At 45.2% G+C, this 19597-nt stretch overlaps 1 protein-coding gene across 3 annotated transcripts in view; it reads right to left on the bottom strand.

The window, feature by feature from the left end:
- Positions 1-258: 258 nt before the first annotated feature.
- Positions 259-19597, bottom strand: part of BLTP3A (bridge-like lipid transfer protein family member 3A) — a 67322-nt gene continuing 47983 nt past the window's right edge. For 2 of the 3 annotated variants that reach the window (XM_075910453.1, XM_075910455.1), the window contains exons 12-21: positions 19388-19529; positions 18530-18723; positions 15107-16653; positions 13283-13479; positions 11922-12076; positions 11666-11816; positions 9529-9794; positions 7571-7679; positions 6915-7030; positions 259-2402 (exon numbers count right to left, since the gene is read on the bottom strand). In XM_075910453.1, coding sequence (XP_075766568.1) covers positions 2277-2402; positions 6915-7030; positions 7571-7679; positions 9529-9794; positions 11666-11816; positions 11922-12076; positions 13283-13479; positions 15107-16653; positions 18530-18723; positions 19388-19529 — 3003 coding nt within the window. In that variant the 3' untranslated portion in view covers positions 259-2276. Of the gene's footprint in view, positions 2403-4458; positions 5483-6914; positions 7031-7570; positions 7680-9528; positions 9795-11665; positions 11817-11921; positions 12077-13282; positions 13480-15106; positions 16654-18529; positions 18724-19387; positions 19530-19597 lie in introns of those variants that run through there. The other variant, XM_075910454.1, reaches the window with a different exon arrangement.

Below are 19597 nucleotides of genomic sequence, written 5' to 3'. Positions count from 1 at the left end.
CTATTTGTGTTGGGTATGGGCATCCTTTCTATGTCCTCTCCTTTCATCTGGAGTGACATATGCAAGGGATTCGTTGTTGGCTCATTTTATAGTTCAGTACCATCAACTGAGCACATAAAAACATGCACCCTTCCTCCCTAGAGCTTAGACTGCAAGTTCCCTATTAAAGAGAAACACCTGATAGATCCAGAATTGGGTAGAAGAAAAATGTGCAGGATAGTGTAACAGGGAAAAAACGGTTACAAGTCATTGTCTTCCTTCTGATCACTCCCCAAATCTTAATTCATCAAGATGTGTGGGGCTCATCTGTTTGTTTTACAGGCACTAGAAAAAGTATTGTGTATGCGCTACAAATCGTGCATTAATACAAATATAAAGTACATCTGGAGAAATCTAATCCATAAAAAGTTTGAAATGCATTAAAATCCAAGAGACTCTGAATGCTATAAAGTATGGTGGGTGGGCATTCTTCAGTAGTAAAACATTGGCTGAAACTTGTATGGTTCTTTCTTAAACTGTATACAGCTTACTCTTCTGTCCAGCACTATCTTCTACCTTGTGGATACTCTCTTTGCCATTGCTTTCTCTCTTCCATTTATTTCTTTGTTAGTTAAGGAGGGCACACAACAGTTGCTTCTTCACCCAGTGCCAAGACTGTGCATGCACTAGCTTAGTCAGCTAAAGTGAGGAAATAGCAAACTTAGCCTTTAGAAAAGCATTTGATTCTTGTAACATTACAAAAGAGCCTTTTCATCAATGACTTCTCATGAACTCCTACTTTGTCTTTTACCAGGTATTCTTACCTGTAGAAGCTATTTAATTTTAAATTACGAAAGCCACACACTGACTTTGGACACTTCACCTTCATCATGGAAGCAATTTGGAGAAGATTAGCACTGAGTCACCATCCTCCAGGAGAGAACATTAGACAGCTGCTGTTTTGATTGCCTTTAGATAACTAGCACAGAGCAACCAAGGCAGCTAGAAGCCACTAAAGTCTGAGTGTCAGCACTCTGTTAAAACACACATTACCAGCCCTTTGTACAACTTCCATATCATCTGATTCATCTCTAGCTCAGAATACATGACTAGGGTAGAATATGTATACTGGTTGTTGTTGCTGTCAGTGCTTTTCCTCCGTCACCAGTCTGTGAACCTCTGTCAGGTAAGTCTGAGTGCAGTACTCTTCACAAAGGGAGATGACAGGTCCTCCCCCTCTTCTGCCCCTTGGCCTATAAGCTTTGCACCCAGCCTGCCTCCTAGGTAGTCAGTTGATAGAAAGGTCATGTTTGTGGGGAGAGGTTGGATTCCTCCCATTTCATTGTGGAGAACACTAAGCTGAACTCAGCCTCTGTGCTTTTAGCTAATGAGCAAGGGACACTTTTCAAACTGGCAACTTTCATACCAGGCTAAAGGCAATGGCCAAGGCATATGGACATAGAGTTAGAGGTGGGGTTGAGAGGCAGCATTGCAAGCAGAGTACCTTTCTAAATCTAATACCCCACATCTTCCTTTGGGCCTGGGACTACAAACTGTTGGGTTTCTTCTAGTACCTTTTCCACTGTGTACTACGCTAGATGGGTGGAAGGGAGAATATCTTCAAGTCACATTCCCTCTCCCCTATAGAGAGTAGTTACTTCCAGATCTCTCACAGCTAGTCACCCCCCACATTTCCAGCCCATTTTACTTCATTTCATATGTATTCACTATAAAACAAACTTCTGCCATATTTGACTATGCCTTGACTGAACAAGTTGACCTTATTGCTTTTGCCTGCGCTCTTTGGTGAGTGTGTTTGGGCAAAAACACCCAGGAAGATACTCAAGGAAGTACAGACCCCCACACCACCCACCTCTGTAAACCAAGATGAACAAGGAAGAAGACGCAATGGTGGTATGAAAGTAGGCCAGCAACACCGTTGTAAGATGACTAGACAGGGTGCCTGGCTCTTGACTACTGTTCTGCATTTTCTGCTTGCAGACCAAGCACTGCAGTTATTCAGTGACACCGAGTATAGCACCGTTCTGTCAGGACTGAGGGACATGGCTGCAAAACCAGAACCAGGTAGCTCCTTGTTGCTAATTTCCCTTCACCCAGCCAGGCTCTCCTTCTTTCTTCCTGACTTAAGAGTTTATCCTGCTATTAGGATTTAGTTCCCCAAGGCGATTCCTCTCTACTGAGGTTGGCCTCTCAGTAGCAATGTAACAAATTAGCCACCTGGATGCTGGTGATGATCTCTGCTCCTCCTGAGCAGCTGCAGCCTTGGGCCTCTGTTGTCAAAGCTGGAAGAGGGGATCGTATTTCCTAATTTCCTGCAGAAGGCGTTCTATGTCCAGATTGGCTTCTGCTAGGGCTATTTTCATAGCCTGGAGATCCTTCTGCAAAGCTGGGGCTTCCTTTAGCTACAAGAAACAAGGAGAGAAAGAGAGACAGATTTTCCAAAAGGTAAAAAGCAGGTGAGACCAAACTGATTTTTCGCAATACTGTCAAAGAGGAATATGAAACCAGGAGCTTGGAGATGAACTGCAGCTACATGCCAGACAGCAAACAAAGCCTGCCAACATACTGATTCCATTTGACTTTCTTGCATGAGTCCTTGCTGACAAGATGCATTTCCAACAGTTTCCTGGAATACCTTTCATAGTCATTATTATACTGAGACTGCACACCCATCAGTGGCAGCCTAATGGCCATCAGACTCCATGGATTCCCTACTTTAGACATGTGAACAAGACTGTCAGCAGCAGAGGGTCTTCCTGCAGTACTCTGGCATCAGCTTAAGGTTAATACTGTACTTACAGGGAAGATAAAAGTGGGCTCCATTCTGTGCTTACAGATGTGTTATCCTCATAAACAGGCATACTAGAGTTAACGAGGGATGTTAAATATCAAGTTAATTGAATATTTGATTAACCTCATTAATTCTTATCAACTAGTTGACTAGTCTATAGTTCCCAGGGGCGGGGCAGGGCCAGCAGCAGCCCCTGTCCGGGGGCGCTGAGCTGGGCTGCCTGCCCACCTGGCTTCTTAACACACTTTAAATGCAGAGTCACAGCTAGAGGTAGCCAGTCTGCTAAAAAATTTACTGGCAAGAAGGTCTGGGGGGAAATGTGTGTAGTCTATAGCATTAACCTATAAGATTTTGTTTATCAGCTAACCGACTACACATATACATCCCTACAGTTAACAGGACTACCTGTGTAAGTTCACCAGGAACCTCCCCTTAATTCGGTCACATCTGTTACTACCTCCTGGACTGAAGCTACCTGTGCCTTACAGATGTGTTTTATTCATAAACAGGCATACTAGAGTTAACTAGGGATGTTAAATATACCTTGTTATACCAATGGCCATCAGGATCCCTAGCATAGCATATGGCAAGTCTAATGTTGACAATGATTTGGACAATACTATTTATTGGTGGATCTTCCTTGGGCTGTGTTATTTTTTAATTCAGAATTTAAGCCTCAATCCTGCTCCCACTGACTTGAGTAGGATCAGTAAATTAACTACTGTATGACCTAGAGGTTCCAGTTGTGATCACCAATCCATTGTCTAGACTAGGTGCTACACACACAATCAGACAGTCCCTTCCCCCAAACAGCTTACAACCTAAAATGAGGCAAAGAGAGGGAGGGAAAATAGAGGTACAAAGTGGAGAAGTGATTTGACCAAGGTCACCCAGAAGGCCAGTGGCAGAGCCACGTCTCCAGAATCCTAGTTCAGCACCTCACCCGCTAGACCTCATTGCTTCTATCAGCACATTTTTCAATAGCCAATCATCAGATTATCTAGTAATACTTGCATAAAGGAAGAGCAATACAAAGTGAAGGTTGTTTTTTATTTTGTTTGCATTACAAAATTATTTGGGTTCCAGATGTCTGGATGAAATTAAATGGAAGATAAAATTAAAAAGTGAGTAAACTAAGCAGAGGGTTCCATCCATGTTAACAGGATATTGACTGTAGTACTCATTCTGTGGTTGCTTATGACCTATTTTCTAAGTCCCTACATCTAAAAGAATGTCACAGAATCATAGAGCTGGAAGAGACCTCAGGAGGTCATTAAGTCCAGCCCCCTGCCCAAGACAGGACCAGTCCCAACTACATCAACCCAGCCAGGGCTTTGTCAAGCTGAGACTTAAACACCTCTAGGGATGGAGATTCCACCACCTCCCTAGGGAACCCATCCCAGTGTTTCACCACCCTCCTAGTAAAATAGTATTTCCTAATATCCAACCTAGATCTCCCCCACTGTAACTTGAGACCATTGCTCCTTGTTCTGCCATCTGTCACTACTGTGAACAGCCTTTCTCCATCCTCTTTGGAACCTCCCTTCAGGAAGTTGAAGGCTGCTATCAAATCCTCCCTCACTCTTCTCTTCTGCAGACTAAATAAACCCAAATCCCTAAGTCTCTCCTCATAGGTCATGCGCTCCAGCCCCCCTAGTCATTTTGGTTGCCCTCCGCTGGACCCTCTCCAATGCATCCACATCCTTTCTATAGTGGAGGGCCCAGAACTGGATACAGTAGTCCAGGTGTGGCCTCACCAGAGCCGAATGAAGGGGAATAATCACATCTCTGGATCTGCTGGCAATGCTCCTCCTAATGCACCCCAATATGCCATTAGCCTTCTTGGCTACAAGGGCACACTGTTGACTCATATCCAGCTTCTCATCCACTGTAATCCCCAGGTCCTTTTCTGCTGAACTGCTACTGAGCCATTCGGTCCCCAGCCTGTAACAATGCTTGGGATTCTTCTGTCCCAAGTGCAGGACTCTACACTTGTCCTTGTTGAACTTCATCAGATTTCTTTTGGCCCAATCCTCTAATCTGCCAGATCACTCTGGACCCTATCCCTGCCCTCCAGTGTATCTACCTCTCCCCCTAGCTTGGTGTCATCTGTAAACTTGCTGAGGGTGCAATCCATCCCCTCATCCAGGTCATTAATAAAGATGTTGAACAAAACCGGTCCAAGAACCGATTCTTTAGGCACTCTGCTAGAAACTGACCGACAACCTGACATCGAGCAATTGATCGCTACTCGTTGGGCCCCACTGTCTGGCCAGCTTACAGTCCATTTATCCAATCCGTACTTCCTTAACTTGCTGGCAAGAATATTGTGGGAGACCGTATCAAAAGCTTTGCTAAAGTCAAGGTATATCACATCCACTGACTTTCCCATGTCCACAGAGCCAGTTACCTCATCATAGAAGCTAATCAGATTGGTCAGGCACCACTTGCCCTTCGTGAATCCATGTTGACTATTCCTGATCACTTTCCCCTCTTCCAAGTTCTTCAAAATGCATTCCTTGAGGATCCCCTCCATGATTTTTCCAGGGACTGAGGTAAGGCTGACTGAGCTGTAGTTCCCTGGATTGTCCTTCTTCCCTTTTTTGAAGATGGGCACTACATTTGCCTTTTTCCAGTCATCCGGGATCTCTCCGGATCTCCACAAGTTTTCAAAGATAATGGCCAAAGGCTCTGCAATGACATTTGCCAACTCCCTCAGTACCCTCGGATGCATTAAATCTGGGCCCATGGATTTGTGTATGTTTAGCTTTTCTAAATAGTTCCTAATTTGTTCTTTCCCCACCATGGGCCGTCCACCTCCTTCCCATACTATGTTGCCTAATGCATTTGTCTGGGAGCTGACCTTGTCTGTAAAGACAGAGGCAAAGAAAGCATTGAGTACTTCAACTTTTCCCACATCATCTGTCACTAGGTTACCTCCCTCATCCAGTAAGGGCCCCACACCCTCTCTGATCACCCTTTTATTCCTAACATACCTGTAGAAACCTTTCTTGTTACCCTTCACATCCCTTGCCAGCTGCAATTCCAATTGCGCTTTCGCCTTCCTGATAACTCCCCTGCATTCTCAAACAATATATGTATACTCCTCCCTAGTAATCTGTCCAAGTTTCCACTTCTTGTAAGATTCCTTTTTGTGTTTAAGCTCACCATGGATGTTCCCGGTAAGCCAATCTGGTCGCCTACCATATTTGCTTTTCTTCCTGCACATCGGGATGGTTTCTTCCTGTGCCTTTAATAAGGCTTCTTTAAAATACTGCCAGTTCTCCTGGACTCTTTTCCCCTTCATATAAGCATCCCAGGGAATCCTGCTCATCAGTTCTCTGAGGGAGTCCAAGTCTGCTCTTCTGAAGTCCAGGGTTTGTATTTTGCTAGTCTCCTTTTGTCCTTTGGTCAGGATCCTGAAATCTACCATCTCATGATCACTGCTTCCCAGGTTGTCACCCACCTCTACTCCCCCTACCAGTTCCTCCCTGTTTCTGAGCAGTAGGTCAAGCTGCACATGGCCCCTGGTCAGTTCCTTCAGCACTTGTTCCAAGAAGTTATCCTCAACATTCTCCAAAAACTTCCTGGATTGTCTGTGTACTGCTGTATTGGTCTCCCAACAGATGTCAGAGTGATTAAAGTCCCCCATAAGAACCAGGGCCTGCAATCTGGAAGCTTCCCTCAGTTGTCTGAAGAAAGCTTCGTCTACCTCATCCACCTGATCCGGAGGTCTACAGCAGACACCAACCACAACATCACCCCTATTGCTTCCCCCTCTAAATTTAACCAATAGATTCTCAACACTCTTCCACTCAGGGATTGGACGGGTGGTTGAAAGATGGATCTCCTCAGAAAACAAGGTCGTGAAAGTGATCAGGAAAGTTTGCTGCAGGCATCACTCTTAATTCTGGATTGTGTGTGAAAGGTGAGATGGGAACTGAATCCTGACTGCTCTCACAAGACGACACTAATGCTTCCTGTCTATAAACACCCCAGAAAAGGAAAGAGACATGCATGTATAGGCCTTACATGTCCCAACTCTGCACTTTCTGGTCTGCAGCCATCTGTCCGGGACACAAGCTACTATTTATCTGGAAGGAAACATGCAGAAATGGCTTACCTGTAATACAGGTACTGCTCCTCTTGGGACTGCCAAGAGTCTTTCTTTTGGGTCCTTCTGTTCCTTCAGACCTTTCTCAGGCCTTTTCTGTAAAGGTAGTCCCCCGTTCTGTGCAGCTGGAAAGGAATACAGAAATACTAATATGTGCATTTATACCATGAAGCACTTTTTTTTAAAAAGGGTTTCGAAGTGCTGTACAGATGTATTATCCCCATTTTAAAAACACTCTTACTGCGGCACAAAAAGAAACTACTTGCCCAGTCCTTGCAAGTCAGCAAGAGTGACAACCAGAACCAAATTCATTTTAACAAATACACCAATGCTGTCTTGAGTTTTTAATATATAATCTCAAGAAAAAGTTTGTACACAAGCAAAAAGTTACACCAGTTGGAGTGGCTGCTGCTGAGAACACTGGAGTATTGTAGGAGAGGGATGCTTATACAGAAGACGTAATATTCTTAGCCTGTTCTGGGAGAAGTGGCTGCAGAGAATAAGGAAACACTGGGTGCTGGTGGTAATCAAATACTCCTGATCTAACTTCCCCCAGCAGCAGCAGATTTCAGTTCCAGTCTCTACCTGCAGGAATCCCTGCAGTGTTCTACACTCCAGTGATGGCATGAAGGAAGGGAGACTCAAGGCTTCCCTATTTTACCAACCTGTTACATAGAACACTCCATCATCGCTGCGCTTCACAACAACATGATCCATCGCCAGAGTTATGGGAATGGGGCCAGGAGAGGTAGGGTATACCCGAGGGCTGTCATCCTGCAGAACCAACACAAATTATCAGCTGCCATGCACCAGTGTGAAACAGGCAAAGCAGCATAGAATTTCCTCTCAAGCCCTCACAGTAGCCATGTTACTGCTGATCCCATCCTGGGCTGACCATTAAACAGAAGAGGATGGCTTTGCACAGGGGTTGCATGTAAACCTTAGTTATCTTTGCAGAAAGCCCTCCTGGGTGGCAAAAGAGAGTTCACTCATATCCCCAATGAAGACCCAAGAGTCGGTTTCTCACCACAATCCCCCTGAAGGCCACATCTCACAATATTGTTCCAGATTCTAAGTTCCATCGAAATTCATTAATATTGGCCCTTAACAATCCGCAGATATCCCTGCTGGTTCACAGTAAGCCTAGCTCATGCGTGTCTGAGGAGACACTGACCAAAGAAATGGGCATGCAGTGGTTATAGGGAGTATAACAAAGACACATGGCTGGATTATCAGACATCTCTCTGCACATGGTATCCTCTCTCAGGCCATGTCTAAACTACATACCTCTTTTGAAAGAGGGATGTAAATTAGACAGATGGAAACTGCAAATTAAGCCGGGATTTGAATTTCCCGCGCTTCATTTGCATCATGGTGGCTGCGTGTTCTTTTGAAAATGGGTATTTCAAAAGTGAAACCGCCATCTAGTCACGGTTCATTCGGAAAAAAACCCACCTTTTTCGAAAGATCCTGTACACCTAAAAAATGAAGTTTATAGGATCTTTCAAAAAAGGATGGTTGTTTTTTTTTTAAAGAACGCGCGGCTGCCATTATGCAAATGAAGTGCAGGAAATTCAAATCCCGGCTTCATTTGTAATTTTGATATGTCTAATTTACATCCCTCTTTTGAAAGAGGGATGTAGTCTAGACCAGTAGTGCACAACTTTTTTTCCCAGCGCAACCCCTGGGAAAATTTTGGTTGAGAAAAAGAAAAAAAAAAAAAAAAAGCCCCTTTAAATGCCTCTCCACTTGCCTGTCGTTCCCCGTGCCCCCACTGCATTTACGCCACTCCAGGGGAAAAAATGGCAGCTGGCCCGGTGCTCCGACCCCCCCCCCCCGGAAGACAACCGCAACCCCCTTGGGGGGTCATGACCCACAGGTTGCGCACCACTGGCCTAGACCAGTGTTTCTCAACTTTTTTTTTTTTTTAATAAAGTACCCCTTTAAAAAAAAAAAAAAAAGTACCCCTAGTACTTACAGTTTTCAGACATACATTTTTTTTTCTATTGCAACACATTTGTTTAAACAACTTAATTGTAGCTGGGCAGGTGATGACATTTTTGGGTGTAAAAAGTACAAAAATAAAGTGCTGTACAACAAAAATTCAGTGTTCTCTAAATTTCAGTTGTGTTGACGTAACCCCCAGACTTCTCTCGAGTACCCCTAAAGATACTCGTTCCACTGGTTGAGAAACACTGGTCTAGACATAGCCTCACTAACACTCTCACCCAGCTTTTATGCAACCCTTTCCATTTGTAGAGCTCCAAGACCTTCAGAAGGAAAGGCTGGTAACACTGCCCCTGCTACAGATGCAGATGACAAGAGCAGCATAGAAGGATGAAACAAGTTTCCTGACATTGCAAAGCACGCCATTCGTGAAACTGGGAAGGGAACTCCCATGCATATTCTCCATGGTCAAACCATTACAGTACAATACCAAGGAGATATCTGTTCTTCACTGAGGTCATTTAAGAGTCAGGAAAGGTTATAGAGCCATTCTGCAGACCTGATTAAGGAAATGGCACCTCTCCGGGTAGCCACATTTCTCTTTAACTGGTAAAATCTTAGCCAGAATTGAGCCTCGAGCACCCCCTTTTCCCTGCCAGTGCACACACAGACATACCTTCAGTGTAATCCTGGTATCCACAATTTCTATCTTCATGGGTATCACCTCGGGTATCGCTTCATCCTCGAGGAAGGGTCCGAGGTTGGTGAGGAAGGACATCAGGAGCTCTGTGCTGTAGCTATGGATGAGGATGTGAAGGAACCCATTCTGGACAGCGAGGGGTGAGTGCACAATGGCGCTGGGTCCTATTTCAAGACGTAAGCACATTTCTGGTTGAGTCTGATTAGCTTCTGCGGATAAGGGCTTCTCTATGCTTGGGTCCCCTAGAGGCACAAAAGAAAATCATAGAGGTGGAGGAGAGTGGATGATATCAGCAGTAGGTTATAGGCCTTTAGCACACATACAGCCTCTAAAGCCTTTCATTGCTCAGATACTGATCAAGAGTCCTGAGTGCTTTTCAGTATTACCCCTCCCTCCCTCCCTCCCTCCCATGTGAAATGAGTCTGAGCCTAATTTTCAAGCCAACAAGTTACACATCACAGAAATAAAATACAGGACTATGTAGCACTTTAAAGACTAACAAGATGGTTTATTAGGCGATGAGCTTTCGTGGGCCAGACCCACTTCCTCAGATCAAATAATGGAAGAAAATAGTCACAACCATATATACCAAAGGATACAATTAAAAAAATGAACACACATGAAAAGGACAAATCACATTACAGAACAGAAGGGGGATGTAGGGGGGGGGGAAGGAAGGTGAATGCCAGGTTAATTCCGCAGGGGAATTAACAAAGACTCCAACTATCTTACCCATTACAAAGATAGCTTCCCCAATTATCACCTCTAATACTATTAACTCACAGACATTTCCCCTTCCGCACCTCTAATATCATTAACTCACTGGCATTCACCTTCCTTCCCCCCCCCCCCCCCCGATATCCCCCTTCTGTTCTGCAATGTGATTTGTCCTTTTCATGTGTGTTCATTTTTTTTAAATTGTATCCTTTGGTATATATGGTTGTGACTATTTTCTTCCATTATTTGATCTGAGGAAGTGGGTCTGGCCCACGAAAGCTCATCATCTAATAAACCATCTTGTTAGTCTTTAAAGTGCTACATAGTCCTGTATTTTGTTTCAGCTACACCAGACTAACACGGCTACATCTCTATCACTATATCACAGAAATAAGCTCCCTGGCAGTCACATGCCCCCTACATTCAACCCTCAGCTATGTCAGCTCCCAGATAGGCTTAATTGTTCTTGAGGACTTGACTCTTACATGGATCATGCAAAACTCCACCCCATAAATAGAGGCCTTTGGTAGAAGACAGGAAGCTTTACATGCCAACTGAAGGCTATGTAATTTTATAATTGTATTGTGCCCTCTAGTGGCAAAAGGGTGTATTGCTATCAAGGGGTATCACTAGCACAAAAATTACTACTCTTTATTTTAAAGCTTCAGGGAGTATCCGAGTTAGTCTGTTACAGAAAAAAACAACAAATGGCCTGGTAGCACTTTACAGACTAACAAAACATGTAGATGGGATCATGAGCTTTCGTGAACTCCGGTCATCTGAAGAAGTGGGCTGTGCCCACAAAAGCTCATGATGCCATCTACATGTGTTGTTAGTCTATAAAGTGCTACCAGACCATTTGTTGTTTCTTTCTTTTAAAGATTTTAAAGCTTGAACTCAGTGCTGTTGGAACACCCTAAAGTAAGCAAACTACAGTCTGAGGATGTCTATCAGCACAGAAATAGCATCAAGAGTGGCAATGCAAGCTTCCCCACATAGCTTCTGTAAGCCTTATTAATTATACATCTAGGAACCCTAGCCAAAAGTCAGGTCCCAATTATGGTAGGCACCATAGAGACAAAGTCCCTACTCTGGAGAGCTTTAGCGCGGGAGATACCTTTTGGCATTGATATGATCATCTAGTCTGACCTGCACATGACTTTCCTGCATCAATTCCTGTTTGAACCAGAGCATGTCTTTTATAAAAAGCCCTGGAAACAACGTTTGAAAATTGTATTTCAATCACCGAGAGGCTCTCAATATTAGTAACTTTTCACGTACATTGTTACTGGATGTCAACACTGAAACCGCTATGTACAATTCATGGCTCCCTAAAAGCATTCAGTGCCTGATGCTCTGGTTTCGAAACAAGCAGGTCCAAAGGCCAGCATCTTACCCACACGGCTGCTTTGCAGATACTGCCACATCCCAGTATTGCCCAACTGCTCTAGAGTAACCTCCATTACTTGTACAGCAAGTGACAGATCGTCTCCTCTTGTCTCTATCCCGCAGTTCACCTCATTCATTTTCAGCACCAGAACAGAAACCTGAAATGGCAAGTCAGAGTATCATCACTCATCAAACAGCTACATGGCCCTCCTCCAAGCTTCTTTAGAGAAAGACTTTAGGGAGAAGGAGAAAAGAAATCTGACCAGCTGAAGGCTGGGGTCCTCTCCACTCTGAGAAGCTGAGCTGTTCATGTCAGGCGTCCCTCTACCCTCATCCTCTGCCATTGGGCTCTCCCTGCTACCTGCATCATGAAGGTCATGAAGAAGTTGTCCTGGGGTGAGGGAATCCAAACTAGGCTCTGAAAACAAATCATGAATACGTTAGGGATGTTAGATTTCGTTTAATCAACTCATTGACAAGTCGATGGATTAGTTGATAAGCAGGGGAGGCAGCAAGAAGGAGGAAGCGACTAGTTGAGGGACTAATTGACTCTCCAATCACCTTTTGCTTATCGGATAGTCAATTAGTCACTTACATCCCTAGAATACTTAGGTACAGTTCCACTTTACCACCTTCCTGAAAATAGTCACAAGCATCTTGGATTGATTTAATTGAAAGATAAAGAGCCCAAATGAGACATTTATTGTAATATTCAACGTCACACATTGCCCTTCTACAGCACCTTCACAAATATTCCACCTACCTATGTACAGTACTACTATAGCATTCATCACTGCAAGAGCCAAGAGTCTTCAAATTCTAACATGAATACACAAAGATCATGTTTCTGTCGGTCTTTCCACCCTTTTGAAACCCAGGAAGACTGTATAATTTGTTACATTTAAGTGTATTTATTTAGGGGAATGATAGCTGAAGAAATGGGTTCTGAACATTGTATTCTGCAGGCTGAGATTCATGGTCATTCTGCTTCTTCCCAAAGGTTAGATGCACAGTCATAGGCAAGCTGCCTAGGAGCTGGCTCTCACAGCCACTCTCAAAGTTGGCACTCCCATTGTTCCAGAGGAACATACCCATTATAGGAAGTTACAGTCATGCAGAGTGAGGCATTCAGGCAGTGTGGGCCCAGCCACAGAGGGCTTTGAAGAGAAAATTCATGAATCAAGCCTCTTAACTTCCTTATGAGGTAGGTTAACTATACCTCTCATTTTACAGATGAGGAAACAGAGGACGTGACTAGCCCATGGTCATGCAACAAGACTGTGGCAGAGCTGGCAATAGAATCCAGATCTCCCAAGTCCCAGTTCTATGTTTTAGCCCTTCTCTAGAGTCAGCTCTACATTTTGAGTGTGCCAGTGACCATACCATGCAGATACTAGTAAAGCTCTGTTTGACTGTACTCGCCCTACAGCTCCTTTCACAGAGAAGGCATCTCAAAGAGTATCAGAGATCCACACTAAGTTAACTGCCCAGGAATGAGAGATTGACGGGATCACTTAGAGACAGACATAGTGGGGTCGCTAGTATAAATCACTCCATTAGCTACATCAGAGATCTGTCTGTGGGAACGAATAATGGAAGAACGCATACACGCAGTTCTAGTTACCAGGGTCCAGGAGCATCACAAAGCTATCACTGCCATCACTGTCCACAGACAGCCTGTCCTCTGGGCCATTCCCATCTAGTGATGTGGTATCAAAGGAATGCTGGGACGCAGTCCTCTTCATGGAGAAGAAACGCATTCGCGTGCTGCTGCTGCCCACAGGGGTGGCTGCCCCCTCTTCAGCTTTAGACACAGGCTCCCTACCAAAAACCCACAGAAGCAGACAGCTTAGCCTCTACGCACTAAATTCACTATCACAGTTACACTGTTTCTATATTAAATAATATGTTATCAGCACAGCTCTGTGGTTTCATTTAGAACTGTATGAGATGAAATGATGGCAAAGCAGAGTGAAAGAGAAAATGTAATCCTGTTTATCTACAGCAGAGGCAGTGAAGTGCAAGCTTCTTGCAATGCTCCATCCACGCATCTTAGTTCTCTCTTGGAGGGGCCATCTCTGCAAGAGAGAGAAAACTTGGAACTTCAGTTATTACCTCCTCTAATGTATCAACCACATGGGGACCTGTTATTCATAATGTGATATAGACTTGTGCGGACACTTGTCTACAGGGACCTAGACTGAGATCTAGCCACTCAGTTCAACATGCCCATTCAACAGCCATCAGGTAACACCCGGCCACCCTATTTCCCCAGCTCTCTGTATTACCTCAGGAAGAACGACTGGAAGGGAACCAGCTGTAGACACCAGCTTACTGGGAATCACTAGCACATCCCAAAGGCAATTCAATACCTGTCGGTTGGTCAGAATTTTAGGCCCTGGCCAATGTGAGCTATACAGTCCTGATAACCGAGACGTGACAGGTTCCTGTATGCCTTGAGAGATCTAATTCTCAGGAAAGACTCTTACCTGGTGATGTGTGTTAACCTGCACCTTCTTCAAATGTGGGACAGAGAGAAAGTCATAGGGATAGTGAGAAGGGGCAAGTGGTCTAATCACATCGCACCTGATAGATGTTAGTCAGACTGTTTAATGCACTACTAGAAGACCTTTAGATACCCAATGCAGGTGGGGAGCTGCTCTAGCTCGGCCTGGCCCACCACGCTGCAGGGGGTGTTCCAGTCTGACTGGGCCCACTGTGGCATCTTTAGTAATATATCTGGCCAGAGTAGCCCACAGTGTGGCAGGCCCGGCTGGGCTGGAGCAGCCCCCCACACGTGCTGTGCTGCCACTCCAGACCAGCGGGACACACTGCACTCTGCTATGGATAGGGGGGCTGCTCCAGCCTGGCCTTGCCCACTGCACCACGTCACAGACCATTCCAATCCAATTGGGCTGGGACGGCCCCTTATCCACAGGATCCTGGTTAACCAGAATGTTTAACATTCCGGTTAACTTTTTAATCAGAATTTTACATCCCTATATTACAGCAGTGAAAGGTGCTAGAGACTATGGGATGTGTAGGATCTTGGATCCAAGCCACTAGCAAGGAGGAGGAAGCAGGCAGCAATGTCCTTTATAAGCTGTGTGCTTGTGCAGCCACTCAGGAAAGATTCAAATGCTTCCCAGCTGATTAGCAAAGCAAAGGTGGGTTGTTTCTGCTGGTGGTGCACATAAATTTATTGTGCACACGGATGAAAAAGATTAGCAAAAACATTGGCAGATAGCCAACATTTTGTGCCCTTCCCAGAAAGTGAATGGCCTACAAATGTAAAGAGAATCCAGTGTAGTGTCAGAGGGAAAGATGAGTTTCTAAAAGGGAGAGGAAACATGGACGTGTTACTGTTAAACTCCACCACCACCACCCCTGGTCCGTCTCAGCTTTGCTGTTGCTGTTTGGAAGGGCAAGAGGAGGAGCAATCACTCACTTGGCTGGGGGTAGAGAGAGCATTTTCTGCATGGTAGAAGCCATCTTCTCCCGGCTCAGGCTGAAAGCATCTTTAGTTATAGACATGGCTTCCTTTGTGAGGTCCATGGTCACATGCAAGGCTTCCTTAGTGGCATCCTTAGTCATATGCAGTGCACTTGATAGTTCTACCTCTAGATTCTTCAAGGGAATGAGCTCTTCCTGCTCCTTGAGAGTGAGGTCTCCACTCCTCAATGGCTGTACATCTGAGGAATGGCTGGAAGGAAGGACAAGAGGGGTTTGAGAGCAGCTGGGCTCACTCACTCTCCTAGTATCCAGGGCTTCTACAGCTTCATGTGCTTCCTCAACTGGGCCCCTCTCCTCCAAGCCTTTGTTCTGTGGATCAGCTGTGTCAGTTGCTCCCAGGGTTCCATCACTCACAGATTCTGGCAGTCTCTCTGGCAACATGGTCACACTCACATCTGTGTTTTCAATACCACTGTCCTCCAGGACTTTGGAGGGGCTGTTTACTTCCTTCTCTGAGCTAGCTTCTGATTTCAGCTCCTTCTCTTCTGTAGTCAGCACCTCCCTGCTGTCTGAGGGTGAGAGCTCAGATTCTATCAAGCTCGTTGTATCTGAGTCCATAGACCTGGGTTCTGATCTTGGGATGGGATGCATGAGAAGGGCCATTTCAGCACTGTTGAACATGATGCCCATACACACAGTCATGGGTTCCAAGGGAGATCCAGTCAGTTCCTGGGTGTCTTGGGCCAACTGCTCCTGCAGCATCTGCAAAACTTCTTTCATTCTGAGCAGCACCAGATATTGGTAGTGGTTGAGTCGCACTTTCACGTGGGCGGTCGAGTACACAAGCATGTGAATATCAGCAGAGGCTTCTGGCTCTTGAGCATCCTCTGTGCCATTGTCACAGTTATATTCTCCCAAGATATCCTTTGCCTCACGGACCTTGTAAATGTTTTTCAGGTCCTGCTCAGTCTTTGATCTTTGGCAGAGCCCAGGCTCTCTGGTCATGTCCTGGTATTTGGCATGATTGCTAAAGCTAGCAGAAGACTTTATTTTCAATTCCGATGCAGCAGAGGCCTGCTGCTTAGACACCTGAGCTAGCTCCCATCTCTTGGGATGACAAGCCCAAATGGAGAGGGGGAAAGGGTCAATAAAGGTAAGGGCTCTGCCCTTTGAACTCTCAGCCCCTTCGAAGTCCAGGGAGATCTGGGTGAAGTTAACAGACCAGAGGTCTTCAGAAGCAGAGGTCCTCCAAATTGAATAGGCAAAGCCGTTACATTTCTGGGCTGTGGTTTCCACCTGATATGCGTGGCGTAAGAAGAGAGTGTGGAGGACACTGAAGTTATCCTGAGACTTTGGGAACTGGGTGTAAGTGGAGTGGAAGAACTCTGAATTGGCAAATCTGCGAAACAGGTTCTGGAGGGCTGAGCAGCTGCAGTGAGGGTCGTAGCGTGAATTGGTGGCAGTCACCTCCGAGGTGTGAATGCACAGGGCCTTGGGACGGTCCCGATGATCAGTTACTTTCTTCTCTACAGGGATGCTTAGCTTCAGTGAGGGGTAATAAATAAGAAGAGAGATTAGCAGCCAGTTCTAAGAATGTATATTGCACTCAGCACAGTGATATCTGTACTGTCATGCTTAAGTCATCCTTATTCTGAGAATGACATACATTAAGAACAACTTTTTTTTAAGTGTGTTTTGTTCTGAAAGGTGAAAAGGCACCAGCCCAACAGCATCGGTGACTGAAGTCCTTCATTAATTAATCAAAGCTTGGACACCATCAATGCAAGGTTCTCTCACCCTGTCTCCATTAGGGATGTTAAATTTCGATTAATCAGTTAATTCAGTAATCCATGGAATTTCCCTCAACTACTTGATTAGTCAATAAGGGGAGGGGCGCTCTTTATCCCCCCCCCCCTGCGCTTCACTATTCCCGCTGCACTTCAAGCAGTCCCTGCTCATGCCATGCCCTCCGCTTCTGCCTCCCCTGCCCCCCCGTGGAGACGGTGCTGGGGAGAACTGGCTTTTAAGCTGGCTCCTCCCAGCACTGGCTCCTGCTCTCCCACCCCTTTGATGCCTCTGATACAGAGGCAGCAAGGTGGAAGGAAGTGACTAGTCGAGTAGTGACTTGGCTACTCGATAAACCTAGGCATATCAGGTAGTCAACTAGTTGCTTACATCCCTAGCCTCCATCCAGCTACCCATATCTGGAAAGACCCAGCTCTAAGAGGCAGAAGGTAGGGATGTAAAATCCCATTTAATTAGTTAACCAGTTAAACTTAACGTTTAACTGGTTAACTGATTAAACAGGGGAGGGAAGGGAGGGACAGCGTGGCTGGGCTAGAGCAACCCCCATCCCCTTTTCCACCTCCCTGCCTTCCAGTCGCGCATGGGGCTGCTGGCTCCAAGCCTGCATGGGCTGGGAACTGGCAGCTCCATGCAGGGGCCCAGCAGACCTCTGCCCGTGGCAGGCTGCATGCAGAAGGCTGCTCCCTGGGTACCTGGTAATTGGTTACCCGTTAACATCCCTAGTAGAAGGGCATTTTGGGCCTTAACCTGCCTGCCAAAACTGCTAACAACAGGGCTAGCCAGTGCCAAATGCAGTAGGATTTCGGTGCTACGGACATTTGTCCACTGGGCACTGATGTGAGATTCAACAACTCATTTCATATAAGCCAAATGGCCATCAACCTACAACAATTTTCAGTTGCTACTGTGTTGGCTGTCTTTGAAGTGGCAATTTAGACGAGAAAGACTCCATATAAACCTACTTCACCTGCCACCCAGCCATTCCTCCTCTTAAGCATCAGCTCGCTCCCAGCTGGTTCTGAGCATGTGTTCTTCCATCCACAGGTCACAAAGGGTACGTCTAGACTGCAAGCTTCTTTTGAAAGAGTGTCCACACCTCAAAACCAAATCGAAAAAGCGATCTGCTTTTTCAAAAGAGAGTGTCCAGACTGCATGGACGCTCTCTCGAAAGAAATCCCTGATCGCTATTCACAGAATGGCCACCAGGGCACCTGTGCTTTTTTCGATTGCCTCATCTTCCGAAAAATGTCCCTGTTCTGCATCCACACACACCTTTTTTCGAAAGAGCTCTTTCAAAAAAGATGTTCTTATAATTTGAAGTTTACCAAGGTCTAAAAACCCCCTGCGTTCTTTCAATTTAATTTTGAAAGAACGCAATTGCAGTGTGGACGCAGGTGAAGTTTTTTCGAAAAAAGGGCAGTTTTTTCGAAAGAACAATGTAGTCTAGACATACCCAAAGAGAAATTAACAGCAGCAGGAGCCAGCCTACATAGGTAGAGTTTCCATTCTCCTCTTCCTCTGAGCTGCCACCGTACCTTGTTCTCACATTTTTCCCTTCAAAAAGGGATTGGGAAACCACTGCAGACAAGGGCAAGAAGTGAATGAATGGTACCTTTAGCCTAAATCCATCCAGTCGGATATCCACATGCTCATCTTGCTTCTCTGAGTCCTCCAACTTGTAGATGGCTTTGAACTGCTCCAGGCTGCGATAGAGATCCAGGCAGAAGAGATTTACCCACAGCATGCTTGTCACATCCAGAGTCAACATCAGACCATTCAACTGCATGTATAGGTTCGGATATGGAACTGGAGAGGATGAAAAATGGGGCAATTAATAGAGATTCAAAGAAAAGAGGATTGGTCATGGATAGCTAAAGCCTTCTGAGAATGCTGAATTCTTTCACCACAGTTCAAGAACATTAGGGTAGCAGGGGAAGAGATGATAGGCAAAATGCACTGTACTAATATGCACTGGTAAGGCTGCCTAATATTCAAGGATCTTAAAGTGCTTTAACAATATTAATTAAACAGTACAATGTCCCTCTGAGATGGATCTCTGTATCAGAGAGAGAGAAACTGAGGCACAAAAGCAAAGTAACTTATTCAAGTTCACAGTGAGTGAGTGGTAGATCCAGCAAGAAAACTCAGATTCTCCTGATTCCTGCACTAGTGCAAAAAAACAAACCAGAACCTCAAGGCTAGAATAGACAGAAACTGCATATTTTCAGTAAGCATGTGGCAAACTATAGTCACACAAATGTAACCCTCCCTCCTCGGGGGAATTTACCCAGGATGCCAGAAGAGTGCAAAAAATCAATACACAGAGAGGAACATCGGGAGACTGAACAAGAACATAGCTGCAGAGAAACTGACTCTCTAGTAGCTGTAACTTGATTATGTATCAAGAGAGCTAAAGATGGGTTGGTTCCTTAGGAAGTTTATCAAATGAGGAGCTAACTTATTGCATTACCTGGGAAATCCTGATTGTCTGGGAAGTAATACTCTGTGAACTCGATATGAATTGCAGAGACTTGATCTGGAAGGTTCAGGGATTTCCTGCTACAGGAAAGCAAGGTGGAAGGTTTCTTACTCTGCTGACCAGCGGTGGAAACCTGAACAATAAAGACAAGTAGTTGCACTGCAATCAGTTAGAAAAGCGACTGTTCGTATAGCATCACTG

The sequence above is a fragment of the Pelodiscus sinensis genome, chromosome 27 (genome assembly GCF_049634645.1).
Source record: "Pelodiscus sinensis isolate JC-2024 chromosome 27, ASM4963464v1, whole genome shotgun sequence".
NCBI classification, from domain to species: domain Eukaryota; kingdom Metazoa; phylum Chordata; order Testudines; family Trionychidae; genus Pelodiscus; species Pelodiscus sinensis.
Note: the sequence above shows the minus strand (reverse complement) of the source record. Positions and strands in the feature narration are given on the sequence as shown.